At 44.3% G+C, this 27,885-nt stretch overlaps 1 protein-coding gene across 2 annotated transcripts; it reads right to left on the reverse strand.

Moving 5' to 3' along the window:
- Positions 1-27,885, reverse strand: LOC141116850 (ribosome quality control complex subunit NEMF-like). Of its 2 annotated transcripts, XR_012237060.1 has the most exons (5): positions 27,720-27,885; positions 27,447-27,515; positions 24,664-24,948; positions 7,396-7,464; positions 8-2,372 (listed from the first exon to the last, which is right to left on the reverse strand). XR_012237060.1 is itself a non-coding variant. In XM_073609320.1 (3 exons), exons 1-3 carry the CDS (start codon positions 7,723-7,725, stop codon positions 2,264-2,266), a joined length of 237 nt encoding a protein of 78 aa, XP_073465421.1. In that variant the 5' UTR covers positions 7,726-7,969; the 3' UTR covers positions 1-2,263. The 2 variants fall into 2 exon arrangements, 1 of the variants encoding a protein (XP_073465421.1); XM_073609320.1 differs by lacking the exons at positions 24,664-24,948; positions 27,447-27,515; positions 27,720-27,885 and adding an exon at positions 7,667-7,969 and having other exon boundaries at positions 1-2,372.

The following is a 27,885-nucleotide window of genomic DNA, read 5'->3' on the forward strand; positions in this document are numbered from 1 at the left end:
TTTGTGAAGATTCAACAAGCCTCATCTTTATTTTGACATTTATTTGACAACTATTTATACATCACCCTACTGCACTGAAACACTGGATATATACATTTGGAACGGTTATAAAAAGATTTATTAGTATTACTATTGCATTCAATGTTAGTATTATTATTGTATTCAATATTGCATTCATTCAACAATGGCACTGATTTTATATTATATGATTATAAGATTGACACATTAAGTGATTGGATATAGACCATTAGTGCAGCATATTTGTTTAATATTATTTCTTTTGCACATTTATATTGGGAGTGAGTTACTTGCTGCCCGCTCTAGATAGTACATTTAAACCCTAGTTGCTTGCAAGACTTCTACTTGATTTGACACTATCACTTCACATCCTCTTTATGCTGGGTGTATATCTCAGTACATGGCTCAGTACACAGCTCTTACTGTTCCTATTCTATATGCTGAGAGTCAGGGACATAAGTAGGAATTTGAAAGATCCGTTGAACCTCCTGGACACCCTAAGGAGTGCAACAATGCAATGTGCATGGCACGTCGCAATAAATGGTGGGTGTGGTCAAATTGTGCTAACAGTGGGAGGGGCTTAAAGGGGTATGGTTAAACCCTTCATGACCAAGGTCAAAACAAGCCTTAAAGTGGAACAAAAGTTCCACTGCCACAAACAGAGAGCAGCCAGGCTCTTTATTGCAGAAGAGACATGCAAGGTACATGTGCAGCTCAGCTTACAACACTGGCCTGGTCTCTGTGTGCTGCAATGGCTGATTCCTGTGCATGAGCACTAGTGATATCACGCCACGCTGTTCCATGAAGAAGACTGAAGACCAGCACACAGCTGAAGATGCTGGCACTATTGAGGGGCGGTACCGCTAAAACAAAAGTAAGTTTAGTTCTGTTTTAAAGTGATTATAAAGTCTGGAAATCTTTTATCTTAATGCATTCCCTGCATTAAGATAAAAAAATGTCCCAGTGTTTGAATCACCCAATCACCCCATTTTATACTTACCTATGACCTCTGTCAATCCAGTGATGTGCCCGTCTGCAGCGGCTCCCTCTGCTGCCAATCAAATCCTGTGAGCAGAGAGCAGGCAGCGGGGCTGAGCCATGTTGTATGTGTCAAAAGACGCACACAGCCTGGCTCAGGATCAAGCCTGCAGGTGCGCACCCGTCGCAAGCCGTTTGCTAGTGGGTACACAAAAAAGAGGAGGAGCCAAGAGGGACAGCTGGGGACCCCAGAAGAGGCTCAAATAGCAGGTAAGTGTAAAATGTTTGTTATTTTAATTAAAAAAAAATACTTTTACAAACACTTTATTAACACCCAAACCCAATTTTGCAATTTTTGTTAGTAAAACTGACCCACCAAAAAAACCTACAAAACAAATTCTAATCCTGACAATTGCGCCGACACCACATATATGTACGTGTTTTGTTCTTTGTATCTGTAGCAGGGATTAGAAACAACTGTATGCTTTTTTTTTTTGCCCTACCTAAACAAACTGACACTGACACTAACTCTCCCACTGACACTAAATATAATATAGTCCAAATTAAAGTTGCGCTATAATATAAGTTCCTACCTAAGACACATACTGTAGTTACATAGTTAATCTGGTTGAAAAAAAGACACAAGTCCATTTAGTTCAACTAACATAGAAAAAAAACACACACACACTAACCCTGACACTGCTACTAACTAATACAAATACTGACACTTACAAAACCAGATCCTGATCTAGTTAAAGTGGTTCTAAAGGCAGAAAGCTGTTTACCTTAATCTATTCTCTGCATTAAGGTAAAAAAAACTTTCTGCATTTAGCTTCCCCCACAAGCCCCTCCTTTTACTTACCTGAGCCTGATCTAGTGATGTACACAAGACTCTCTTGGCTGTCTGTCTCCTCACTGGCTCAGAGACAGCAACGTGAGCCATTGGCTCCCCCTGCTGTCAATCACAGCTAGTGAGAAGGGAGCATGGGTCTTATGGACACACAGAGCCGGTGTCTTGCCGAATAAGTTCCTTCGGCGGATAAGTTCCCCCCCTGTACTGCGCAGGCGCAGCGCCTGCGCAGTACGAACTAATAACAGCCGCCGGAGATAGCCGAAGCTCAAGATCGACAATCAGCTGTACACGGCGCCTGCGCTCTGGGTCCAGGTTCCTTCCCTACCATCCAAGTGGACCCAGAGGGGGAATCTAAAAGAGCCGAGCGAAGCGAGGCATGTCTAATGTTTTGAGTGAGACTGTAATTGATTTTCTTCAAACCTTCATTGCAAACCCAGATGGCATCATATTCTTGGGCCATTCAAACTCCGTGGTGTGAATTCTGATCCCGGATTCCACCAGAACTACGGCTTTAGAGTCTGGCCTATCAATCAAAAGTAAAACAGCCAATTAGGACTGCGACAAAGAAAAACAATTGTTGGAGAGCAAGTTAAATATACAATGACACATGGCAAAATAATTGTATATGTAGTTCTGTAATGTTATATTCACACGGGTTACAGAAAAGGTGCCATGTACAATGGGGGAGATTTACTAAAACTGGAGCACTCAGAATGTGGAGCGGCTGTGCATGGTAGGCAACCAGCTTCTAACTTCAGCTCGTTCAATGAAGCTTTGACAATAAAACCTGGAGGCGGATTGGTTTCTATGTAGAGCTGCACCAGATTTTACACTTTCCAGTTGTAGTAAATCTCCCTCATACTGTCAGCGCCTAGCAAACACCCAGTCCAAGAAGGTGTATGGAGACAAATTGGCTTAATACACATTCCTGCTTTTATCGGACATTGCATTATGCCAGATAAAATGTTGAGTTCTACGTTGGGAGCAACAGCATCTTAATTCTACAGGCGATCAAACCAAACTCAGATCGGAGGCTTTGGAGGCCATAGGAGAGATATGGGGTCTGAAAGACCCCAGATCTTACCATAAAGAGGACCTGTCAAGGCTCATGCAGTCACAAGGGATGTTGTTCATCCCTTGTGATAGCAATAAAGTTAATCCAAAAAACATTTAAACCTCCTGTGTAACTCTGAATTGGTAACCTGTCGAGGCTTTTAAAGTGTCTCCTATGAAAATTTTTAGGTAATATAGTTTAGCGCTGTTCCACGGGCATACACAATTTTAAAGCATGGCATGTTAGGTGTCTATTTACTCGACGGAACATTTTTTTTATTTTTTACCAAACAACTGAGTATTAGACTGTATTTCTATGTACTAAAACTCAGTGTATTTTTTTCCTAAAAAGTTTGATGATTGATAATCCACTATGCAAATATCTTGTGACATAAAAAATTGCAACACCCACCATTTTTAATCTCCAAGGTCTCTGATTATAAAATATATAATATTTGGGGGTTCCAAGTAATTTAACTGGAAAAAAAAAAAATAATTGTTCCGTGTATGAGAGAGATGTCAGAATTGGCCCAGAATGGAAGGCATTTGTTACCCCAACATTTCATAATCCTGATATGTGGCTGCTGTACAATGTACTTGTATGAGAAAGTCTCCTGTTCTCTTTGTTTTGCTTCCTTTATGTGAAATCCCTGGTGTGCCTGCCAGTCCCTCTGCTTTCCTATTAAAAACTGACCACACTAAGCAGGAGAGCACACATGGTCAGTTCTCTAGCTATGATGGGAACTCAGCCTGCTCTCCTCCAATGATCAGACTTCTCCTGACAACCCCCCCCTCCCCCCCTGCACAGCTATTCACTGGGAAGATCAGTGTGCTGCTGCTTCTCCTCCCCCCAGCTCTTATGCAGCTGAGAACAGAGGGAATGAGATCATTTATAAAAAAGGGAACAGAGATATTTATAATTTTATATATATATATATATATATATATACACATAAATGTTTTGCTTACCATCTCTATCTTAATCGCTTGCCGACCAGCGCATGCTGATGTACCTCGGCAGAATGGCACTGGGGGCAAAAGGGCGTTCAGGTATGTCCCCTTTAAGAAGCGGTGTTGCGCGCGCCTGCGCGCGCCTATTAGAGTACATAGATAGAGTGCCTACCAGTATAGTGCAGCGTCCCGACTGGGTGTTGGAGACGTAGTGAAGGAAGAATTGCCATACTGTCACCCCCCGCCTTATACCCGGACATCCGCCGAGTTCTCCGCCCCTAACGTCATGCGTCAGGCGGAGCTAAAGGAGATCGCAACGCGCCCGCCGTATAGGGCAGGCACTCGCGATCCACAGCCGCCGCCTGGATGACACATCCCGCCCCTCTCTCTCATTCTGCCATGCTGCCCCCCACGCCTGGCCTCGGTCCTCTGGTTGGGTCCTCGGCCCCTTCAGCTCCCGGGGGAGATGCCCTCCGCCTGCCCGTGCCTGGGTTATGTGTCTGTAGCTTTGGTCCTACAAGTAAGTACGGGATGACCAGGTCTGGCTTCTTGCTTTTACCCTATCATAATCGATACTCTAATTACTTTATCTGTATTTACAGACAGCAGTTATGCGCATCAGCCCCTGATGAAGCGAGGAAAGCTCGCGAAACGCGTCGGGTTAGAGATGTACTATGCATACCTGTATTATATGTTTCACTATTATATGATGGCTATGGTTTAAGATTAGATTGCAATGTCGCTGTTCTATGAACCTGTTCACCCATGCTCATGCTCCATTATGTATTATGCTGTTATTTTCAATAAAATATTTGTACTTTTATACTTGTTTACCCTTTGATCACCATTTACACCTCATTTAAAGTCCCGTGGGCGACGTTCATTTGTTTTTTCTCTGATATTAGGGATGGAGGTGCTTTATGTTAGGGGTCAGTCCTCAGACTTTCTTTATAATTTAAATTTGTACCCAGGTGGAAAACACCATTATGCCCTGGTCTGAGGCTGACCCTAGATCTTAGGGGCCATATTGGTTCGGTTATTACTGAACCTTAATGACTTTACTAGCATATAGTCTAACATGATCATGTTTTAATTTCCCCTCTACTTGCAGACCTAGCTCTCTCACTGCGCCCATGTTTGGGCTGAGCGGTCTGTTCACCCTCTGGGAGCTGCGATGCACAAATGGGGATTTATTTCCCCAGCTGTCCCCGCTTCTCTGGCCTCTCTGGAGGGGCGGGGCCACCAGGGCATCGGCGTCATGCTTTTCCACGCCCACCTGGGGAGGCCTGCAATACAGCGGCATCCCCCTCTCGATGGGCGGGATGTGTCATCCAGGCGGCGGCTGTGGATCGCGAGTGCCTGCCCTATACGGCGGGCGCGTTGCGATCTCCTTTAGCTCCGCCTGACGCATGACGTTAGGGGCGGAGAACTCGGCGGATGTCCGGGTATAAGGCGGGGGGTGACAGTATGGCAATTCTTCCTTCACTACGTCTCCAACACCCAGTCGGGATGCTGCACTATACTGGTAGGCACTCTATCTATGTACTCTAATACAAATACCTGCACCTCAAAGCGTACCTATCCCCACTTGCTGTTCTCTGACTGACTCCTCTAATCACATTCTGCTCTTTCACATAGAAGTACCTTTCCAGTTCATCACACCAATAATCATTTTGCCCCTTATTTCACCGTGCCTCTCCTCCCTTCACTTCACTCAATTTTTCTTTTCTTCCCCCTGGCCCTATTCCCCCTCCCCCCCCCCCCCCTTTTTTCATTTCCTTTTTCTTTTATTGTTCTTTTTCTGATACTATTCACTTCACTTCCCCTTGTTTTCCCCTCCTTCCCTCCCCTCTCCCTCCTTTCTCGTTCACCTTTTCACCTTGTACCCTCCTTTTTCTCTCTGCTCTGCGGGACACTTTGTGCATACCATGCAAGTAGTACTTACTTTGTATTTCTACGACAATACTATTTACATTAATTTAGACCTTGTTTACCTACATACCTTGCATTTATGCCACGATATACATCTCATACTTCCAAACTCTTCTATCTTACTTATATCCCTATACAGTGAGTCGCCCTGCATTGCATTTTGGGATCAACTTGGGTTCACGCTCCCCTTTCTCTCTCTCATTCTGCCATGCTGCCCCCCACGCCTGGCCTCGGTCCTCTGGTTGGGTCCTCGGCCCCTTCAGCTCCCGGGGGAGATGCCCTCCGCCTGCCCGTGCCTGGGTTATGTGTCTGTAGCTTTGGTCCTACAAGTAAGTACGGGATGACCAGGTCTGGCTTCTTGCTTTTACCCTATCATAATCGATACTCTAATTACTTTATCTGTATTTACAGACAGCAGTTATGCGCATCAGCCCCTGATGAATCGAGGAAAGCTCGCGAAACGCGTCGGGTTAGAGATGTACTATGCATACCTGTATTATATGTTTCACTATTATATGATGGCTATGGTTTAAGATTACATTGCAATGTCGCTGTTCTATGAACCTGTTCACCCATGCTCATGCTCCATTATGTATTATGCTGTTATTTTCAATAAAATATTTGTACTTTTATACTTGTTTACCCTTTGATCACCATTTACACCTCATTTAAAGTCCCGTGGGCGACGTTCATTTGTTTTTTCTCTGATATTAGGGATGGAGGTGCTTTATGTTAGGGGTCAGTCCTCAGACTTTCTTTATAATTTAAAGTCATCGGAAACAGTGATCACTGTCCTGTGTGTTAAAGCCCCTCCCCCCTAAAGTTAGAATCACTCCCTAGGACTCACTTAACCCCTTCACTGCCAGTGTCATTTACACAGTAATCAGTGCATTTTTATAGCAATGATCGCTGTATAGATGACAATGGTCCCAAAATAGTGTCAAAAGTGTCCGATAATGTTGCATTCATGATAAAAATCGCAGATTGCCGCCATTACTAATTAAAAAAAAAATAATAATAAAAATGCCATAAATCTATCCCCTGTTTTGTAGACGCTATAAATTTTGCGCAAACCAATCAATCAATATACACTCATTGCGATTTTTTTTACCAAAAATACGTAGAAGAATACATATCGGTCTAAACTTAGGAAAAAATTTTTTTTTTATATATTTTTGGGGATATTTATTATAGCAAAAAGTAAAAAAATATTGCTTTTTTTTTCAAAATTATCGCTCTTTTTTTTTTTTTTGCTTATAGCGCAAAAAATAAAAACCGCAGAGGTGATCAAATACCACCAAAAGAAAGCTCTATTTGTGGGGAAAAAATGACGTCAATTTTGTTTGGGTACAACGTCGCACGACCGTGCAATTGTCAGTTAAAGAGACGCAGTGCCGAATCGCAAAAAGTGCTCTGGTCAGGAAGGGGGTAAAATTTCTGGAGCTGAAGCGGTTAAAAACCCCTTTTATACTACACCAGGTCTCTTCCTTGTTATGAATGGTTCCTGGGCCCCAGGGCCCCTGTGAATGGGCCCCGCTTTCTTGTACCGCCAGTCACCATTACACACAGACATCCTAGACCCCAATCCCAGGAAATCCGTCTCCTCTTACTTTTGCAGGCGGATGAGGTAAGTCTTGTTATCCACATCGTAGACATTGTACACGCGCATGCCCAGCAGACTGAGGGATGAAGAAAGACAACACACAGGATTATTGATCAGTTATAAGACCTCATTCATAATAATGATCAGCACTGCACACCTGCAGCTCAGGCAGGGTAAGCTGGGACTTGTAGTCCCCAACAGCTGGAGAGGAAGCTTCCCCACTCCCATGGCTGATGTTCCATCCCCCCTGCAGCTCACACAGCCCTCCTTGTAGTCACCTGTCCTGCAGCTCTGAGATGACAGCCCGGATATCTATGGTATTGAATCTGTTCTTCATTCTGCCAGCTCCCACTTGTGCACTCACTCCAGCCGGTGTTCTTCCGAGAAAGTTCCGCTCGGCGTATAAGTTCCCCCCTCTACTGCGCCTGCGCAGTAGGTATCGGCGGAAATAGCCGAAGCACAACAGCTGAAAATCAGCTGTACACGGCGCCTGGAAGAGGGCCCCTCGCGGGCTCGCTTCGCTCGCCACGCTTCGGGCACGGCCTCGCGGCGCTCGGCTATCTCCGGCGGCTGAGAGTAGTATGTACTGCGCAGGCGCTGCGCCTGCGCAGTACGGGGGGAACTTATCCGCCCAGGGAACATTCTCGGCAAGACACCGGCCATACACTTCCTGCATCACATGGCACGGCGAGCCACACGGATCAATTCTGTAAGAGCGTTCAGAACACGGTGCGACATCTAGTGGCGGTACATGGAACAGCGTGCAGGCTTTAGATGCGTTATTTACTTTTCTCCAGCAGAGGTCAGTGCTGCGCCCAGAGAATTCCATACTAATATAAAATATACAGTATAAGAAATTCCTTTAGGCTTTATAATTACCCCTAAATTAACCACTTCAATGCCGGGCACTTTTGCCAAGGACAATTTTCAGCTTTCAGTGCTGTCGCAATTTGAATGACAATTGCGCGGTCATGCAACACTGTACCCAAACTAAAGTTTTATCATTTTCTTCCCACAAATGGAGTTTTCTTTTGGTGGTATTTGATCACCTCTGGGGTTTTTATTTTTTGCTAAACAAACTAAAAAAGACCAAAGTTTTTGAAAAAAATAGCGTTTTTCTTAGTTTCTGTCATACAATTTTGTTTTCTCCTTCACTGACGAGCACTCATGAGGCGGCACTGATCAGGTGGCACCGATGGGCACTGATGAGTTGGCACTGATATGTAGAATTGATGGGCACTGATGAGGCCACACTGATGGGCACTGATGAGTTGGCACTGATGGGCACTGATATGTAGAATTGATGGGCACTGATAGGTGGCACAGATATGCAGCACTGATGGGCACCAATAGGCGGCACTGATATGCAGCACTGATGGGCACTGACAGGCGGCACTGATGGGCACTGACCAGCGGTAAAAAAAAAAAAAAGGTGTATAAAAAATAAAAATAATGAATAAAATAATATAAAAAAATAAAAAAGGATACATTTATGAATAAATTTAAACAATAAAGATATTAAAAAAAGGTGTATAAAAATAATAAATAACAATGATAAATATAATAGTTAATAACTATAAAAATAACTCTAAATAAGGGTGTATAAAAATTAAAAAAAAATAATGAGGATAATTAATAAATATAAAAATAACTACAAATCAGGGTGTAATAAATGCATATTAAAAATAACAAAGGGTGTATAAAGATAAAAAAAATTAAAAACGGTGTATAAAAATAAAAATGGGTGTGTGATAACATTATTAATGAATAAATATAAAGAGATTGTGAATGGAAAAAAAAGTTAAACAAATATAAACAAATAAAAGTAATATAAAATAAATAAATAAATAAATGAGAGTATAAATATACATTAAAAAATAATAAAGATAATGAATAAAAATGTATAACAATAAACATAATGAATACAAATTTATATAAAAAAAAATTAAAAAAGGATACATTTATGAATAAATTTAAAGAATAAAGATAAAAAAGGGTGTATAAAAATAATAAATAATAATGATAAATATAATACTTAATAACTATAAAAATAACTCTAAATAAGGGTGTATAAAAATAAAGAAAAAATGATGAGGATAATAATTAATAAATATAAAAATAACTACAAATCAGGGTGTATAGAAATAATAAATCCATATGAAAAATAAAAAGGGTGACGAAAAAGAAAAAAATATATAATAATGAGTAAATCTAAAAATAAATAACGATGTATAAAAATAAAAATTGGTGCTTGATGAAATTAATAATGAATAAATATAAAGGAGTATAAAAATAATAAATTAAAACTATAAATACCATAAATAAAATTAATAATGAAAAAAAAATTAGGAAAAAAGAGACTGTGTTTTACTGTATTATACAGGCTGCTCTACACCCGCTATTCATCACAGGCGCTATCCCACTACTGATCAGCACGGGGGCTTTGACCTGCTCAAGTTCACCCCTCCTTGGAGTGACCTGGTTGCTCTAGGCTCCCCATATTGATACCGAAGTTAGCATGGACACCCGATCGATATAGCACAAGGTAGACCAGAACTCCTGGACTCAAGCAATCCGACAGCCTCAACCTCCCAAGCAGCTGGGATTACAGACACACGCCACCGCGCCCGGCGAGAAGATTGCAGTGCTCTCTTTATCTAGAAGCTGGATTCTCAGTGACGTCATCGGCTCAGCACTGCCATCTATAGGCAGCATTGGGAATCACACCCGCACGCTGGGTTGAAGGGGCGCGCTCTGCTCTACCACACCTGCGCACAAGTACAAAGGCTGGCTGAAGGCTAGCCTGCATTTGTGGGAGGAGTCTGAGAGGGCTATATTAAGCCTCCTCCTCTGTCAGGTCAGGGCTCGTGGGCGTTCCGGGTTCAGTAGGGGCGGGGCCTACACTCCACTTCCGGATCGATTGCAAGATGGTGGCGGTGCCTCACCTCTCCACCCACCTGGTTCCCCCTCGGCACCCACATTCACGGGTCCCCGCTTCTTTTGGTATTTCAGCAGGAGGGGGGGGGGGCAATCGGCCGCCCGCCCGCCGACTCCTCTCCTCATGCAATGCAGCTCCACGAGGGAGCCTCTTGCCAGCCAGCTCCTCTCTCCCCTTACCAGCTTGCTTCAGGGGGGGGAGCTGCCGACCGCTTCTCCGGGTATTGAGGGTGGGGGGATATCCAGCCAGCTGCCTGCTCCGCTGCACACGGCACCATGGGAGGGGGTGCTTGCCCGTTTTTCTCGGTGATCATGCAGGGTGAGGGGGGCCGTCCATCCTCCACCCACCCTCGTTCCCCTCGGCGGCAGCCAGTCAGGTACGGCCCGCCCGCTTCTCCCGGCGAGCATGCAGGGGGGAGGGGGGCGTCCTTTCATCCTGCACAGCTCTATATGGCCAGCACGCAGCCCGTGCTTCTCCCGGCACCCATGAGGGGTGGGGGGGGGCGTCACGGCTGTCCATCATGTTTCACCCACACCAACTTCCCTAGGGCTCAGTTTGGGGGGGTCGTCTGTCCATCCTCCACCTTCGCTGGGCCAATCCCGCATGGTCGGGGGGGGTGCGCCGCCCGCTTCTCCCTCATCCCTGTGTGTCTTGCCAGCATGGTGGGGCGGCTGCCAGCTTCTCCTGGGGGAGGGGGGGGTCTGTTCGTCCATCTTGTATCCACTCACCCGCCAGTTCACCTCACCTCCCTGGAAGTCACACCGTGCATCACGGAGGAATCGCCCGCACGCTTCCCGGTTCTCATGGGGGGGTGCTCACCCGCCTGCTCACTTCCCGGTACTCACATGGGGCATCATGGGGGGGGGGGGAGGATCCCCGCACGCCTCTCGGGCATTCACCGCTTCAGGCACCAGTGTTTTATCATGGCGTTTTGGCCCCAGGATTTCCGTCTTAGCGTTCTGCCCCAGGTTTTTTGTCTTAGCGTTCTGCCCCAGAATTTCTGGCCTTAGCGTTCTGCCCCAGAATTTCTGGCCTTAGCGTTCTGCCCCAGAATTTCTGGCCTTAGCGTTCTGCCCCAGGATTTCTGGCCTTAGCGTTCTGCCCCAGGATTTCTGGCCTTAGCGTTCTGCCCCAGGATTTCTGGCCTTAGCGTTCTGCCCCAGGATTTCTGGCCTTAGCGTTCTGCCCCAGGATTTCTGGCCTTAGCGTTCTGCCCCAGGATTTCTGGCCTTAGCGTTCTGCCCCAGGATTTCTGGCCTTAGCGTTCTGCCCCAGGATTTCTGGCCTTAGCGTTCTGCCCCAGGTTTTTTGTCTTAGCGTTCTGCCCCAGGTTTTTTGTCTTAGCGTTCTGCCCCAGGTTTTTTGTCTTAGCGTCCTGCCCCAGGATTTCTGGCCTTAGCGTCCTGCCCCAGCATTTCTGGCCTTAGCGTTCTGCCCCAGCATTTCTGGCCTTAGCGTTCTGCCCCAGCATTTCTGGCCTTAGCGTTCTGCCCCAGCATTTCTGGCCTTAGCGTTCTGCCCCAGCATTTCTGGCCTTAGCGTTCTGCCCCAGCATTTCTGGCCTTAGCGTTCTGCCCCAGCATTTCTGGCCTTAGCGTTCTGCCCCAGCATTTCTGGCCTTAGCGTTCTGCCCCAGCATTTCTGGCCTTAGCGTTCTGCCCCAGCATTTCTGGCCTTAGCGTTCTGCCCCAGCATTTCTGGCCTTAGCGTTCGGCCCCAGCATTTCTGGCCTTAGCGTTCGGCCCCAGCATTTCTGGCCTTAGCGTTCGGCCCCAGCATTTCTGGCCTTAGCGTTCGGCCCCAGCATTTCTGGCCTTAGCGTTTGGCCCCTGCATTTCTGTCTCAGTGCACAGTCTCTGCATTTCTGTCAAGGTGTTTCTGCCCCAGGTTTTCGGTCACAGCATGGCTGCCCAAGATTTCTGACATAGCGTTTCTGCCCAGGATTTCTGTCATGGCGGCATTCTGCCCCAGCATTTCTGACTTGGTGTTCGGTCTCAGCTTTTCTGTCTTGGTGTTTCTACCCCAGGTTTTTATGTCATTACACTTCTGCTTTAGCGTTCTGTCATAGCGTTTCTGCCTCAGGATTTCGGTCATGGCATTTCTGCCTCTGCGTTTCTGCCTCAGGATTTCGGTCATGGCATTTCTGCCTCTGCGTTTCTGCCCCAGGAGTTCGGTCATGGCATTTCTGCCTCTGCGTTTCTGCCCCAGGTTTTCGGTCATGGCATTTCTGCCTCTGCGTTTCTGCCCCAGGATTTCTGTCTTTGCTTTTCTGCCTCTGCGTTTCTGTCATAGTGTTCTGTCATAGTGTTTTTGCCCCAGGATTTCTGTCATTGCATTTCTGCCCCAGGATTTTAGTCTCAGCATTTGTCATTACACTCTGCCCAGGGTTTCGGTTCTCACGTTCCTGCCTCAGCTTTCAGTTTCAGCATTCCTGTCGTAGGGTCTTCTGTCAACATTGCGGTCAGTGCGCTTCTGCCCCGAGATTTCTGGCATAGCCTTTCTACTTCAGTGTTCAGTCTCAGCATTCCTGTCACAGCGTTTCTCAGAGGGGCGTTGTTGTTCAGTCACGGCATATTTCGGTAGCTGGTTTTATCTTCGTTGTTTGTCATGTCTCATTGTATCTTTGTTCATGTTTGTACCTGGGTCAGTTAGCTAGGGCTCACATGTCAGGATCTGTCACGTCTACAGATCCATACGGGCTGAGGTTTCGTTTGTTAATGATTGTTGACCACAATCTTCTCGCCTGTATAACATACGTCATACGATGCATGTTCATTCACCACACCTGTACGATTACCCACCACGGTCTGTGGGTACACCAGCCCTGAGTTTTCAGTTAATTACCTGTCTCTGCGCAGCAGGTTACTCGGGCTCAGTCACTACTTACACGAGGGGGGGTGGTCCATCATTAGCTTCATTCACGCGCAGTGGTCTTGACACTTCTGCTCATGTTCTCATACTTGGGTAGGCTCAGAGGGGGATTGCTGTTCTCTTGTATTGTTGACTGTCATTTCTCTTGTTCATGTTCTCAGGTGGGCTGCATTGGCAGCCATCATCCCCTTGTTGGTCCTTAAGTGGTAGGTTTGGGCAAACGTCGTCATGATTCTGGATTCTACGCTCGGGCCTGATATCTTGTCTAGGATGTGGCCTGGAAGACTGCTCAGGGACGTCAGTCCAGTCATTTTTTCCGTTCCCCAGCCGGTGTCAGGTAGGGGGGTTTCAGTCACTTTGGGGTATGACTGTTTCAGGCCATGGGACTTATTTCCCCGGTGTGGAGTCTGGCCCTCCTTCCTCGGTTCAGAATTCAGACTCTGCTGCAGCACGACCTGATCAAATCAGGTGGGACCAGCATTCGGTGTCTGGCATGGTTTCTCCACGTTGTCAGTGCTTATTGCCTTAGGGTTTGGGCCTCAACCACCTACTCCATCACATCCTTCAGGTATTTATCATTTTTGAACTCCTGCCAGTTGTCCTTTGGCACTTACCCTCGCTCTTTCCCATACCAGTTTGGGTAGGCCAGGGCCTGGGAGGGTTTCACGGAGCACTTCCGAGGGTCTGGTCGAAGTTTTGATCTTCTTGGCTATCATTTTGCAGGGGCTCCTCGGGACAGCCATGGCTCCCCTTCCCCCACGCATCCTCTCATTCACAGTAGTTCATTCTCATGTCTGGGTCGTCTCGGGCTCCAGGCTCGGTCCAATCGTTCATGGGACGTTTTGTTGGGTTCTGGGTAGCTTCGCAGGTTTCTACAAGGGGTTCTGTCTCATCACCGAGTCGGGGGTTTCTCCTGTCATAACGGACACTTATCGGTTATATACCGTTGCCATCCGGGCAAGCACTACTCCACTTGATGGATTGTTACCTTCCCTTTTTCACCTAAATTTGTGTCTTTTTGCCCTCTTTTCAGGCATACTGACCAGTCAGGCCAAGGCACACCTCAGGCCTTGGTGCTTAGGAGTATCACTTTCTAACTCAGACTCTGACTACAAGTACAAAGGCTGGCTGAAGGCTAGCCTGCATTTGTGGGAGGAGTTTGAGAGGGCTATATTAAGCCTCCTCCTCTGTCAGGTCAGGGCTCGTGGGCGTTCCGGGTTCCCACCCACCCGTTTCCCCCAATATTCATACTTACTCATATTACTTTTCTTACATTCAGGGTATGCCCTCTTTTCAGGCATACTGACCAATCAGGCCAAGGCACACCTCAGGCCTTGTTGCTTAGGAGTATCACTTTCTAACTCGAAGACTCTGACTACAAGCTGTAGCTATCTAAATCGGCTGGTACAGAACAGCAGCAGCAACTGAGCCGCTAATAGGGGTCAAATAGGCGCAATCTGGGCGCCCATTTAGGTAAAGTAGGCATAATCCAGGCGCAAATAGGGGACAACCCAGGCGCTAGTAAATGTAGGTGAAAAAATATTGAATTAGTGTGGCGCTCAATCAAATTAAAATATAAATGGTGTAAAAAACTGATGATTAAGTGACGCTCAAAAAAGTATAATAAATATCGCTCAAAAAGATTAATATAATAGAAATGTAAAACAACCACGTGAATGGAGGTTCTATAGGGAAAATCCTATGCGGTGTTAGGACGGGAGATCCCTAGGAGGGTCATTTTGAGGAGGATCGTGGAGCTGTTTTTCCACCATTTTTTGGGACTGTCACAATTTTGATTGTATCGTCTATGGGACCTTTTTTTTTTACCAAGGGCACGTTTCTTCGCTGATCTAAGCACCTTTTTGATACCATTGGACTTTATTATTATTTATTGCACTTGTGTGGATTTTTATCTGTCATTATTTGTATATATTTATTCTATATTATTATTGCACATATCACATAGTTGCACTATCATTACTTATTTTAGAGTGCCATATTTATTGCTTTTTTATATTCTATTTGCACAGTGGTTCTATGAATTCATTAGTTACACTTAATATGGAGTTTCGTTTGTTTTTTTTTAACCACTTTTTGGATTATTATTATTGGAAGAAAAGTTTTCATGAGTGGTTTAGAAAAAGGGAAACCTACACCCAATTTTTGATGTAGCAATGGTTCACTATGACCTTTGATACACATTATGATGGAAGATTAATTGTTATTGACACAATATTATTTGGATTTTCCCTATAGAATCTCCATTCACGTGGTTATTTTACATTTCTATTATATTCATTTTTTTGAGCGATATTTATTATACTTTTTTGAGCGTCACTTAATCATCAGTTTTTTACGCCATTTATATTTTAATTTGATTGAGCACCACATTAATTGAATATTTTGTCAGATATTTTTTTGGTGTGGGAACACCCTTATGGTGGCGGCTTTATCATTTATCCTGACTTTTATCTTAAACAATTGCCCCCCCCCCCCGTTTTATTTGTATTCTTTTTCTGAGTTCGTGGTTTGCGCGGTAGTACTCGCCATTACTAGTAAATGTAGGCGCAAATCAGGCGCATCAGGGGGGATAGTAGCAAATCAGGAGCTAATAGGTGCTAAGATATTTTTTATATAATAGTTGTGGAAGAATGGGGGGGACTGGAGAGGAGGGGTCCTTCTAATGTACACCACATGTGTAGTTGCAATGTGTCACAATGTGCTGCAATGCATGCTATTGAGAATGCCTTATCTTATACATGAACGTGTACTTTGGTGCATTCACCTGTGTCGCAGCGTGCAGCTCAGTGCAGGTGTTGAGATGCGATTTGATGGATTCCCATCTATTTCATTGGCAAACACATCAAGCAAAAAAAATGCGAACATGTTAATGGGCTCATTCACACTTTAGCGTTTCTCATTCACACTTTAGCGTTTTTACGGAAAAACAACACATGTGTGTGCAGTGAGGATGCTCAGTTTTGCAGTTGCTCTGCTTTATGAGAAATGAGGCGTTCCTGTTTTTCTGTGCATTTGTATGTGCTGTGATGGCCAATAGAATAATGAAAAAGCACGTGAATATGATACAACGGCCTAAAAAAAAAAAAAAAAAAGACAAAAGTCAAAAATCATTCCCATTGGTCCAAAAGACCCGGGGGTGGGCGAATATAGTCGGGTGCAAGTCCAATTACATCCGCCCACTTATAGGGATGTATTCCTGCCAGTATTGATCTGTAATTACATAGGAAGAGGCCTGAAAATATCCAGTTTAGTGTGCAGATTGGTCTACGTGTTCTGCCAGTGGGGATTGGAGGGGGGCGCTGCTATGTGTTGTTACAAATCAAGGCACTGTTGACATGTAGTGCCCATTCACCCTAGAAAGCAGTTCGGGCAACCTGTATTCCATGCACCTTCCCCACACCACATTCAAAGTGCACTGGAATTGTGATCTGCAGAATTAAAGTGGAACTATAGGTAATTTTTTTTTTTTTTTTTTGGATAGAGCAAAAGAGGGTTATAACCCCTGTCAGATTTTTTTTTTTTTTTTTCACCATTTGTGTCCTAATGCAGGGAGACTTCCCTTCACTTCCTGTCCCATAGCCAAAACAGGAAGTGAGAGGAAATACCTGAAAATGAAGGGAATCCGTTGGGGACCCCCGGGTCACAAGAACTAATTTCCCCCTCTATTACTTCTCAGGGGACAATCTAAAATGTGGGATCTTCTTTATTTTCACTTTCAATGATAATGGTAAACAGGACAAACAGAGGGAGAATCTCCATCATGGGGGCAGAGACAGCAATCAAAATTGACAGGTGTTCTAATCTCTCTGCCTTCTATCTTAAAAAAAAAAAAAAAAAGAAGTTTTTCCTTTAGTTATACTTTAACCACTTGAGGTCTGCGCTATAGCTGAATGACGGCCACAGCGCGGACCTGAATATCCGGGAGGCCGTCATAGGACATCCTCCCCTTTGCGCGCTCCCCCTACAGGGCACGCGCGGCGTGCGCTGTGATCACTGAGTAACCGAGACTCGGGTGATCACCGATCCAAGTAAGGGGCCGATCGCGGCACCTTACCACGTAATCAGCTGTCAGCCAATGACATCTGATCACGTGTGTAAACAAAAGCTCAGTAATTGTTTTTTTTTTCTCCTCATGCTGACAGTGTGAGGAGAAAAAAAAGCTGATTGCCGGCTTATGTTCAAGGGACATCGGTCCCAAAGAGGAAGGAGGCACATCTGCCTCCTCCTCTGTGCTTACCAGTGCCACCTGCCAGTGCCACAGTGCCACCTGTCAATGCCCACAAGTGGTGCCAATCAGTGCCACCTAGCAGTGCTGCCTTTCAGTGTAACCTATCAGTGCCCATCACTGACAGCTATCAGTGCCACCTATTAGTGCCACTTCCCAGTGCCCACCAATGCCACCTATCAATGCCCTTCAGTGCCACCTCTCAGTGTCACCTATCAGTGCCCACCAGTGCCGCCCTATCGGTGCCCATCAGTGGAGCCTCATCATCGTACATCAATGAAGGAGAGAAATTACCTGTTTGCTAAATTTTATAACAAAATATAAAACTATAGAATTTTTTTAATTTGGTCTTTTTACATTTTTTTAACAAAAAATAAAAACCGCAGAGGTGATCAAATACCACCAAAAGAAACCTCTATTTGTGGGAAAAAATGATAAAAATTTAATTTGGGTACTGTGTTGTATGACCGCGCAATTGTCATTCAAAGTGCGACAGCTGAAAATTGGTCTGGGCAGGAGGGGGGTGCCCAGTAAGCAAGTGGTTAACCACTTCAGCCCCGGAAGATTTGGCTGCTGAATGACGGGGCCATTTTTTGCGATTCGGCACTGCGTCACTTTAACTGACAATTGTGCGACGCTGCACCCAAACAAAATTGATGTCCTTTTTTTTCCCCCACAAATAGAGCTTTCTTTTGGTGGTATTTGATCGCGGTTTTTATTTTTTGCGCTATAAACAAAAAAAAAAAAGAGCGACAATTTTGGAAAAAACACAATATTTTGTACTTTTTGCTATAATAAATAACCCCATTTTTTTTTTTAAAAAAAAGCACATTTTTTCCTCAGTTTAGGCCGCTTTGTATTCTTCTACATATTTTTGTTAAAAAAAAAAAAAAAAATCACAGTGAGCATATATTGATTGATTTGCGCAAAAGTTATAGCGTCTACAAAATAGGGGATAGATTTATAGCATTTTAACTATTTTTTTATTTTTTTTTTTTTTTTTTACTAGTAATGGCGGTGATCTGCGATTTTTATTGGGACTGCGACATTATGGCGGACAGATCGGACACTTTTGACACTATTTTGGGACCATTGGCATTATTACAGCGATCATTGCTATAAACATGCACTGATTACTGTAAAAATGTCACTGGCAGGGAAGGTGTTAACACTTGGGGGCGATCAAGGGGTTAACTGTGTTACCTGGGTGTGTTTCTAACTGTAGGGTGAGGGGACTGACTAGAGCAGGGATCCTCAAACTACGGCCCTCCAGCTGTTGCAGAACTACACATCCCATGAGGCATTGTAAAACTCTGACATTCACAGACATGACTAGGCATGATGGGAATTGTAGTTCCTGAACAACTGGAGGGCCGTAGTTTGAAGACCCCTGGACTAGAGGAAATGACAGATCGTGGTTCCTAGCTATTAGGAACACACAATCTGTCACTCCTCACAGAACAGGGATTTGTGTGTTTACACACACACGTCTCTGTTCTGCCTCTCGCCAACCCTTGTGGCCGGCGGTCATTCGCGACCATCGGCCACAAGCATCGGCATCCCCGCGCCTGCTATCCTGATCCCGCGAGCCGACGTATAGCTGCGATGGTTCGCGGGATCGTGCCGACCTGCCGCAGTATAATGACGCCGACAGATCGGCAAGCGGTTAAGTAAAGGAAAACCCAAACACAGTTCGGAGTTGAAGTGCATTTGCTTGCACCGGATCACATGTTACAGAAGTACCATGCGATCCGGTTGCTGTGCGTTTTTAAAGTAGTGTGTGCATTAGATTTGGTGCAGTCCAGTGCGATTCAGCTCATTCAAAATAAATGGGTTAAAATCGCACTGCATGTGAATCACACAGGAATGCTCAGCTTGTCCCTGTGCGATTCCTGGTGTGAACTGGCCCTTCACTCATTTGTATGCGGTGCTGCAATGAATGGTGAGCTCTGGTGCATTGCGGGAAAAATGCTGCAAGTCTGCGTTTTATAAGCAATGCACTTCAACCCAGCTCAAGCCAGCTTTGTAGTATGAACAGGGCACAGAGAAAACAATTGTTTTCTCTGTGCCCTTGTAGTGCTTGGTGTTGATAAAGGGCAGAAAAATGCATACAGTGTGAATGAGCTGTTAGGCTTCATCCCCAGGGGCGTACCTATCCGCACATCTGTGCTTACATCTATTCATAGCAATTCGGATACAGTGGCTGCATGGATATAGCCCCAGGTTCCAGCTTGACAGCCGTGCAAGGGGCAGGTGCATGTCCCCAAATGTTTTTTCAGCCATTGGGGCTGATTTATTAAAACTGGAGAGTGCAAAATCTGGTGCAGCTCTGCATAGAAACCAGTCAGCTTCCAGGTTTTTCTTTTTTTTTTTTTTTTTGGTCAAAGCTTAAAGCGGAGCTCCACTGAAAAGGGGAAGCTCCTCTTGTCTGCCTACCCCCCCCTCCCCCTTCCGGTGCCATATTTGGAACCTTGTGTGCCTGTGTGTGTGGAGGGGGGTATCTGGCTTTGACACGGCAAACTGAGCCGAAAGTTCGGCCCTCATCGCAGCCGGCCCATTGAGAAAGCACAGCGCGATCCATGCGAAAACCAGCCGTAAACCCGTAAGACTTCACTGCCGTTTCCCTTACCCAAGATGGCGGCTTGGGTGATGACACAGCGGCATCCCTGGACAGGCAAGTGCCCTAATAGTAAAAGTCAGCAGCTACAGTATTTGTAGCTGCTGACTTATATTTTTTTTGGTGGGGGGCTGGAACTCCTCTTTAAAGTGGTTGTAAACCCTAGGACCAAAAAAAAAATCCTGCAAGACAAAGGCATAATGAGCTAGTATGCATAGCATACTAGCTCATTATGAATTACTTAATAATATAGAAAAAGTGCTGCGCAAATAAAAGTCCTTAAATAAACATATAAAAAATGTAGTGGCAGGATAAGAGGACAGGAACCACCAGTGACAATATACAGGCTGAGATAGATATCTGGATGGTGACTAATATCCCTCCACCGGGCTTGGATGGCCCCTCACCTCAGATATTCGACCTGAAACAGGTCACACCGCTTGTATAATTGGATGGATCAATCTGTATAATTGGTAATTACTCCTTCACATCCCAGCACTCGGTACAGTGGCAGATGATGCAGTTAGTCGATTCAAGGGTGTGAAGCGTAGGAGTCTTCCTGTGCTGAGGGGGAAGTGATGTCACCAGTCCAGGCAAAGGAAGAGGCAGACTACGATGGACCACCTAGCAACAGGCATTTAGAGCTCTCTCCTACAGCCTCAACTCCAGAACTTCTGCTCCGCGACAACGCACAACAGGAATTTTCTCTCCCCCGTAGAGGAGGCACCTACGCTTCACACCCTTGAATCGACTAACTGCATCATCTGCCACTGTAACGAGTGCTGGGATGTGAAGGAGGTGAAGGAGTAATTACCAATTATACAGATTGATCCATCCAATTATACAAGCGGTGTGACCTGTTTCAGGTCGAATATCTGAGGTGAGGGGCCATCCAAGCCCGGTGGAGGGATATTAGTCACCATCCAGATATCTATCTCAGCCTGTATATTGTCACTGGTGGTTCCTGTCCTCTTATCCTGCCACTACATTTTTTATATATTTTTTATATGTTTATTTAAGGACTTTTATTTGCGCAGCACTTTTTCTATATTATTATGCTTTTGAGGTATTTTTTGAATTGACCTTAGTGCCTACTTGCATTTACCTTGCTATGTCCATATATTAGTCAGCGCTGAATTTAATTATACTGTTTTTACATTATGAATTACTTACCTGAGATCAAAGCCACTTCCCCTTCACATCGCTCCCGGAGTTAATTTCAGGTATTGCGGGCTCCGTAGCTGTGATGACGTCACTCCCACCAGTAATGGCACACTCACTGAAGCAATGGTACGTACCTGCTATTGCATCAGTTTGCTTTAATGCGCATGTGCCGATGACGTCAACACATGCAAATACAGGGGATATCTCCTGAACCGTGCAGGTTTAGTAGTCATCCTGGGTAGCTACAGGTAAGCCTTATTATAGGCTTGCCTGTAGCAAAAATTGTGTTGTAAGGGTTTACAACCTTTTTAATTGAACAAGCTGAAGTTAGAAGCTGATTGGCTACCATGCACAGGATTTTGCAGTCTCCAGTTTTAGTAAATCAACCCCAGTGTGTCACAATAGACATAAACAGGACTGCAAGCATGCAGATGAATGAACCACCTGTGCATCCCATGCCCAAGGGGTGAATGGATAGGCATGGCCGTGTGAATGGTGAATGAGTGATGGTTGACTTTCTACAACTTTCTTCCATCTCCCGACTGAATCTCTGGAGCTCAGCCACAGTGATCTTTGGGTTCTTCTTTACCTCTCTCACCAAGGCTCTTCTCCCCCTATAGCTCAGTTTGGCCTGATGGCCAGCTCTAGGAAGGGTTTTGGTCGTCCCAAACGTCTTCCATTTAGGAACCTTAGGTGCATCAGAAATTTTTTTGTAACCTTGGCCAGATCTGTGCCTTGCCACAATTCTGTCTCTGAGCTCTTCAGGCAGTTCCTTTGACCTCATGATTCTCATTTGCTCTGACATGTGCTGTGAGCTGTAAGGTCTTATATAGACAGGTGTGTGGCTTTCCTAATCTAGTTCTATCAGTATAATCAAACACAGCTGGACTCAAATGAAGGTGTAGAACCATCTCAAGGATGATCAGATGAAATGGACAGCACCTGAGTAGCTATATATGAGTGTCACAGCAAAGGGTCTGAATACTTGGGACCATGTGATATTTCAGTTTTTCTTTTTTAATAAATCTGCAAAAATGTCAACAATTCTGTGTTTTTCTGTCAATATGGGGTGCTGTGTGTACATTAATGAGGAAAAAAAAGGAACTTACCGTAAATGATTTTAGCAAATGGCTGCAATATAACAAAGAGTGAAACATTTACAGGGGTCTGAATACTTTCCATCACCACTGTAGAACAGGGTAGACCAGCACTCCTGGACTCGAGCCGCAGGCTCCCATATAGCTGGGGAATATAGATGCACACCACCACACCAAGCAACAGTGATTGCTTGAAATGAGACACTAGAACCTGAAACCTACATGACGTCAAAGTCCTGCCATCTAGTGTCATTATTGCTAATTGCAAGTGCTTCATTAATACAATAGGCGTTACCAAAGATTCAGTTACCAGATTACGGTGAGGGAGGGGTAGAGGGGTGTCACAGGAAGGTACATGAGCTTCTTTTAAACCAAAAGCAGTGGCATGTTATTCATAGTTACATTGGTCGAACCTGAAAAGGTGCAAACACGCTTGGAAAAATGCTCAAAACCGCCCCATCCCATGTTTTTATTCCTTTTGAGGATTTGTGAAGATTCAACAAGCCTCATCTTTATTTTGACATTTATTTGACAACTATTTATACATCACCCTACTGCACTGAAACACTGGATATATACATTTGGAACGGTTATAAAAAGATTTTTTATTATTGCATTCAATGTTAGTATTATTATTGTATTCAATATTGCATTCATTCAACAATGGCACTGATTTTATATTATATGATTATAAGATTGACACATTAAGTGATTGGATATAGACCATTAGTGCAGCATATTTGTTTAATATTATTTCTTTTGCACATTTATATTGGGAGTGTGTTATTTGCTGCCCGCTCTAGATAGTACATTTAAACCCTAGTTGCTCGCAAGACTTCTACTTGATTTGACACTATCACTTCACATCCTCTGTATGCTGGGTGTATATCTCAGTACATGGCTCAGTACACAGCTCTTACTGTTCCTATTCTATATGCTGAGAGTCAGGGACATAAGTAGGAATTTGAAAGATCCGTTGAAGCTCCTGGACACCCTAAGGAGTGCAACAATGCAATGTGCATGGCACGTCGCAATAAATGGTGGGTGTGGTCAAATTGTGCTAACAGTGGGAGGGGCTTAAAGGGGTATGGTTAAACCCTTCATGACCAAGGTCAAAACAAGCCTTAAAGTGGAACGAAAGTTCCACTGCCACAAACAGAGAGCAGCCAGGCTCTTTATTGCAGAAGAGACATGCAATGTACATGTGCAGCTCAGCTTACAACACTGGCCTGGTCTCTGTGTGCTGCAATGGCTGATTCCTGTGCATGAGCACTAGTGATATCACGCCACGCTGTTCCATGAAGAAGACTGAAGACCAGCACACAGCTGAAGATGCTGGCACTATTGAGGGGCGGTACCGCTAAAACAAAAGTAAGTTTAGTTCTGTTTTAAAGTGATTATAAAGTCTGGAAATCTTTTATCTTAATGCATTCCCTGCATTAAGCTAAAAAAATGTCCCAGTGTTTGAATCACCCAATCACCCCATTTTATACTTACCTATGACCTCTGTCAATCCAGTGATGTGCCCGTCTGCAGCGGCTCCCTCTGCTGCCAATCAAATCCTGTGAGCAGAGAGCAGGCAGCGGGGCTGAGCCATGTTGTATGTGTCAAAAGACGCACACAGCCTGGCTCAGGATCAAGCCTGCAGGTGCGCACCCGTCGCAAGCCGTTTGCTAGTGGGTACACAAAAAAGAGGAGGAGCCAAGAGGGACAGCTGGGGACCCCAGAAGAGGCTCAAAAAGCAGGTAAGTGTAAAATGTTTGTTATTTTAATTAAAAAAAAAAAACTTTTACAAACACTTTATTAACACCCAAACCCAATTTTGCAATTTTTGTTAGTAAAACTGACCCACCAAAAAAACCTACAAAACAAATTCTAATCCTGACAATTGCGCCGACACCACATATATGTGCGTGTTTTGTTCTTTGTATCTGTAGCAGGGATTAGAAACAACTGTATGCTTTTTTTTTTTTTTTTTGCCCTACCTAAACAAACTGACACTGACACTAACTCTCCCACTGACACTAAATATAATATAGTCCAAATTAAAGTTGCGCTATAATATAAGTTCCTACCTAAGACACATACTGTAGTTACATAGTTAATCTGGTTGAAAAAAAGACACAAGTCCATTTAGTTCAACTAACATAGAAAAAAAACACACACACACTAACCCTGACACTGCTACTAACTAATACAAATACTGACACTTACAAAACCAGATCCTGATCTAGTTAAAGTGGTTCTAAAGGCAGAAAGCTGTTTACCTTAATCTATTCTCTGCATTAAGGTAAAAAAACTTTCTGCATTTAGCTTCCCCACAAGCCCCTCCTTTTACTTACCTGAGCCTGATCTAGTGAAGCCGAAGCTCAAGATCGACAATCAGCTGTACACGGCGCCTGCGCTCTGGGTCCAGGTTCCTTCCCTACCATCCAAGTGGACCCAGAGGGGGAATCTAAAAGAGCCGAGCGAAGCGAGGCATGTCTAATGTTTTGAGTGAGACTGTAATTGATTTTCTTTAAACCTTCATTGCAAACCCAGATGGCATCATATTCTTGGGCCATTCAAACTCCGTGGTGTGAATTCTGATCCCGGATTCCACCAGAACTACGGCTTTAGAGTCTGGCCTGTCAATCAAAAGTAAAACAGCCAATTAGGACTGCGACAAAGAAAAACAATTGTTGGAGAGCAAGTTAAATATACAATGACACATGGCAAAATAATTGTATATGTAGTTCTGTAATGTTATATTCACACGGGTTACAGAAAAGGTGCCATGTGCAATGGGGGAGATTTACTAAAACTGGAGCACTCAGAATGTGGAGCGGCTGTAATTGGTAGCCAACCAGCTTCTAACTTCAGCTCGTTCAATGAAGCTTTAACAATAAAACCTGGAGGCGGATTGGTTTCTATGTAGAGCTGCACCAGATTTTACACTTTCCAGTTGTAGTAAATCTCCCCCATACTGTCAGTGCCTAGCAAACACCCAGTCCAAGAAGGTGTATGGAGACAAATTGGCTTAATACACATTCCTGCTTTTATCGGACATTGCATTATGCCAGATAAAATGTTGAGTTCTACGTTGGGAGCAACAGCATCTTAATTCTACAGGCGATCAAACCAAACTCAGATCGGAGGCCATAGGAGAGATATGGGGTCTGAAAGACCCCAGATCTTACCATAAAGAGGACCTGTCAAGGCTCATGCGGTCACAAGGGATGTTGTTCATCCCTTGTGATAGCAATAAAGTTAATCCAAAAAAAATGTAAACCTCCTGTGTAACTCTGAATTGGTAACCTGTCGAGGCTTTTAAAGTGTCTCCTATGAAAATTTTTAGGTAATATAGTTTAGCGCTGTTCCACGGGCATACACAATTTTAAAGCATGGCGTGTTAGGTGTCTATTTACTCGACGGAACATTTTTTTTTTTTTTACCAAACAACTGAGTATTAGACTGCATTTCTATGTACTAAAACTCAGTGTATTTTTTTCCTAAAAAGTTTGATAATTGATAATCCACTATGCAAATATCTTGTGACATAAAAAATTGCAACACCCACCATTTTTAATCTCCAAGGTCTCTGATTATAAAATATATAATATTTGGGGGTTCCAAGTAATTTAACAGGAAAAAAATAAATAAATAATTGTTCCGTGTATGAGAGAGATGTCAGAATTGGCCCAGAATGGAAGGCATTTGTTACCCCAACATTTCATAATCCTGATATGTGGCTGCTGTACCATGTACTTGTATGAGAAAGTCTCCTGTTCTCTTTGTTTTGCTTCCTTTATGTGAAATCCCTGGTGTGCCTGCCAGTCCCTCTGCTTTCCTATTAAAAACTGACCACGCTAAACAGGAGAGCACACATGGTCAGTTCTCTAGCTATGATGGGAACTCAGCCTGCTCTCCTCCAATGATCAGACTTCTCCTGACAACCCCCCCTGCACAGCTATTCACTGGGAAGATCAGTGTACTGCTGCTTCTCCTCCCCCCAGCTCTTATGCAGCTGAGAACAGAGGGAATGAGATCATTTATAAAAAAGGGAACAGAGATATTTATAATTTTATATATATATATATATACACATAAATGTTTTGCTTACTATCTCTATCTTAATCGCTTGCCGACCAGCGCATGCTGATGTACATCGGCAGAATGGCACTGGGGGCAAAAGGGCGTTCAGGTATGTCCCCTTTAAGAAGCGGTGTTGCGCGCGCCTGACAGCGGGTCCATCGGGTGCCCGCGATCATGTCACGGAGAGGTAGAACAGGGAGATGTAAACAAAGCATTTCCCAGTTCTGCCTTGTGACAGGGCAGTGATCACAGCTCTCTGTCATCGGAAACAGTGATCACTGTCCTGTGTGTTAAAGCCCCTCCCCCCTAAAGTTAGAATCACTCCCTAGGACACACTTAACCCCTTCACTGCCAGTGTCATTTACACAGTAATCAGTGCATTTTTATAGCAATGATCGCTGTATAGATGACAATGGTCCCAAAATAGTGTCAAAAGTGTCCGATAATGTTGCATTCATGATAAAAATCGCAGATTGCCGCCATTACTAATTTAAAAAAAAATAATAATAAAAATGCCATAAATCTATCCCCTGTTTTGTAGACGCTATAAATTTTGCGCAAACCAATCAATATACACTTATTGCGATTTTTTTTACCAAAAATTTTTTATATATTTTTGGGGATATTTATTATAGCAAAAACTAAAAAAATATTGCTTTTTTTTTCAAAATTATCGCTCTTTTTTTTTGTTTGCTTATAGCGCAAAAAATAAAAACCGCAGAGGTGATCAAATACCACCAAAAGAAAGCTCTATTTGTGGGGAAAAAATGACGTCAATTTTGTTTGGGTACAACGTCGCACGACCGCGCAATTGTCAGTTAAAGAGACGCAGTGCCGAATCGCAAAAAGTGCTCTGGTCAGGAAGGGGGTAAAATTTCTGGGGCTGAAGCGGTTAAAAACCCCTTTTATACTACACCAGGTCTCTTCCTTATTATGAATGGTTCCTGGGCCCCAGGGCCCCTGTGAATGGGGCCCCGCTTTCTTGTACCGCCAGTCACCATTACACACAGACATCCTAGACCCCAATCCCAGGAAATCCGTCTCCTCTTACTTTTGCAGGCGGATGAGGTAAGTCTTGTTATCCACATCGTAGACATTGTACACGCGCATGCCCAGCAGACTGAGGGATGAAGAGAGACAACACACAGGATTATTGATCAGTTATAAGACCTCATTCATAATAATGATCAGCACTGCACACCTGCAGCTCAGGCAGGGTAAGCTGGGACTTGTAGCCCCCCCAACAGCTGGAGAGGAAGCTTCCCCACTCCCATGGCTGATGTTCCATCCCCCCTGCAGCTCACACAGCCCTCCTTGTAGTCACCTGTCCTGCAGCTCTGAGATGACAGCCCGGATATCTATGGTATTGAATCTGTTCTTCATTCTGCCAGCTCCCACTTGTGCACTCACTCCAGCCGGCCATACACTTCCTGCATCACATGGCACGGCGAGCCACACGGATCAATTCTGTAAGAGCGTTCAGAACACGG

This window comes from Aquarana catesbeiana, linkage group LG13, assembly GCF_042186555.1.
Source record: "Aquarana catesbeiana isolate 2022-GZ linkage group LG13, ASM4218655v1, whole genome shotgun sequence".
Taxonomy (NCBI): domain Eukaryota; kingdom Metazoa; phylum Chordata; class Amphibia; order Anura; family Ranidae; genus Aquarana; species Aquarana catesbeiana.

Coding starts and splice junctions, on each gene's coding strand:
- LOC141116850 (XM_073609320.1), bottom strand. CDS start 7,725: ATGAAGAACAGATTCAATACCATAGATATCCGGGCTGTCATCTCAGAG. Junction 7,465..7,666: donor ATCTCAGAGCTGCAGGACAG/GTGACTACAAGG, acceptor TTCATCCCTCAG/TCTGCTGGGCATGCGCGTGT. Junction 2,373..7,395: donor TACCTCATCCGCCTGCAAAA/GTAAGAGGAGAC, acceptor TTTGATTGATAG/GCCAGACTCTAAAGCCGTAG.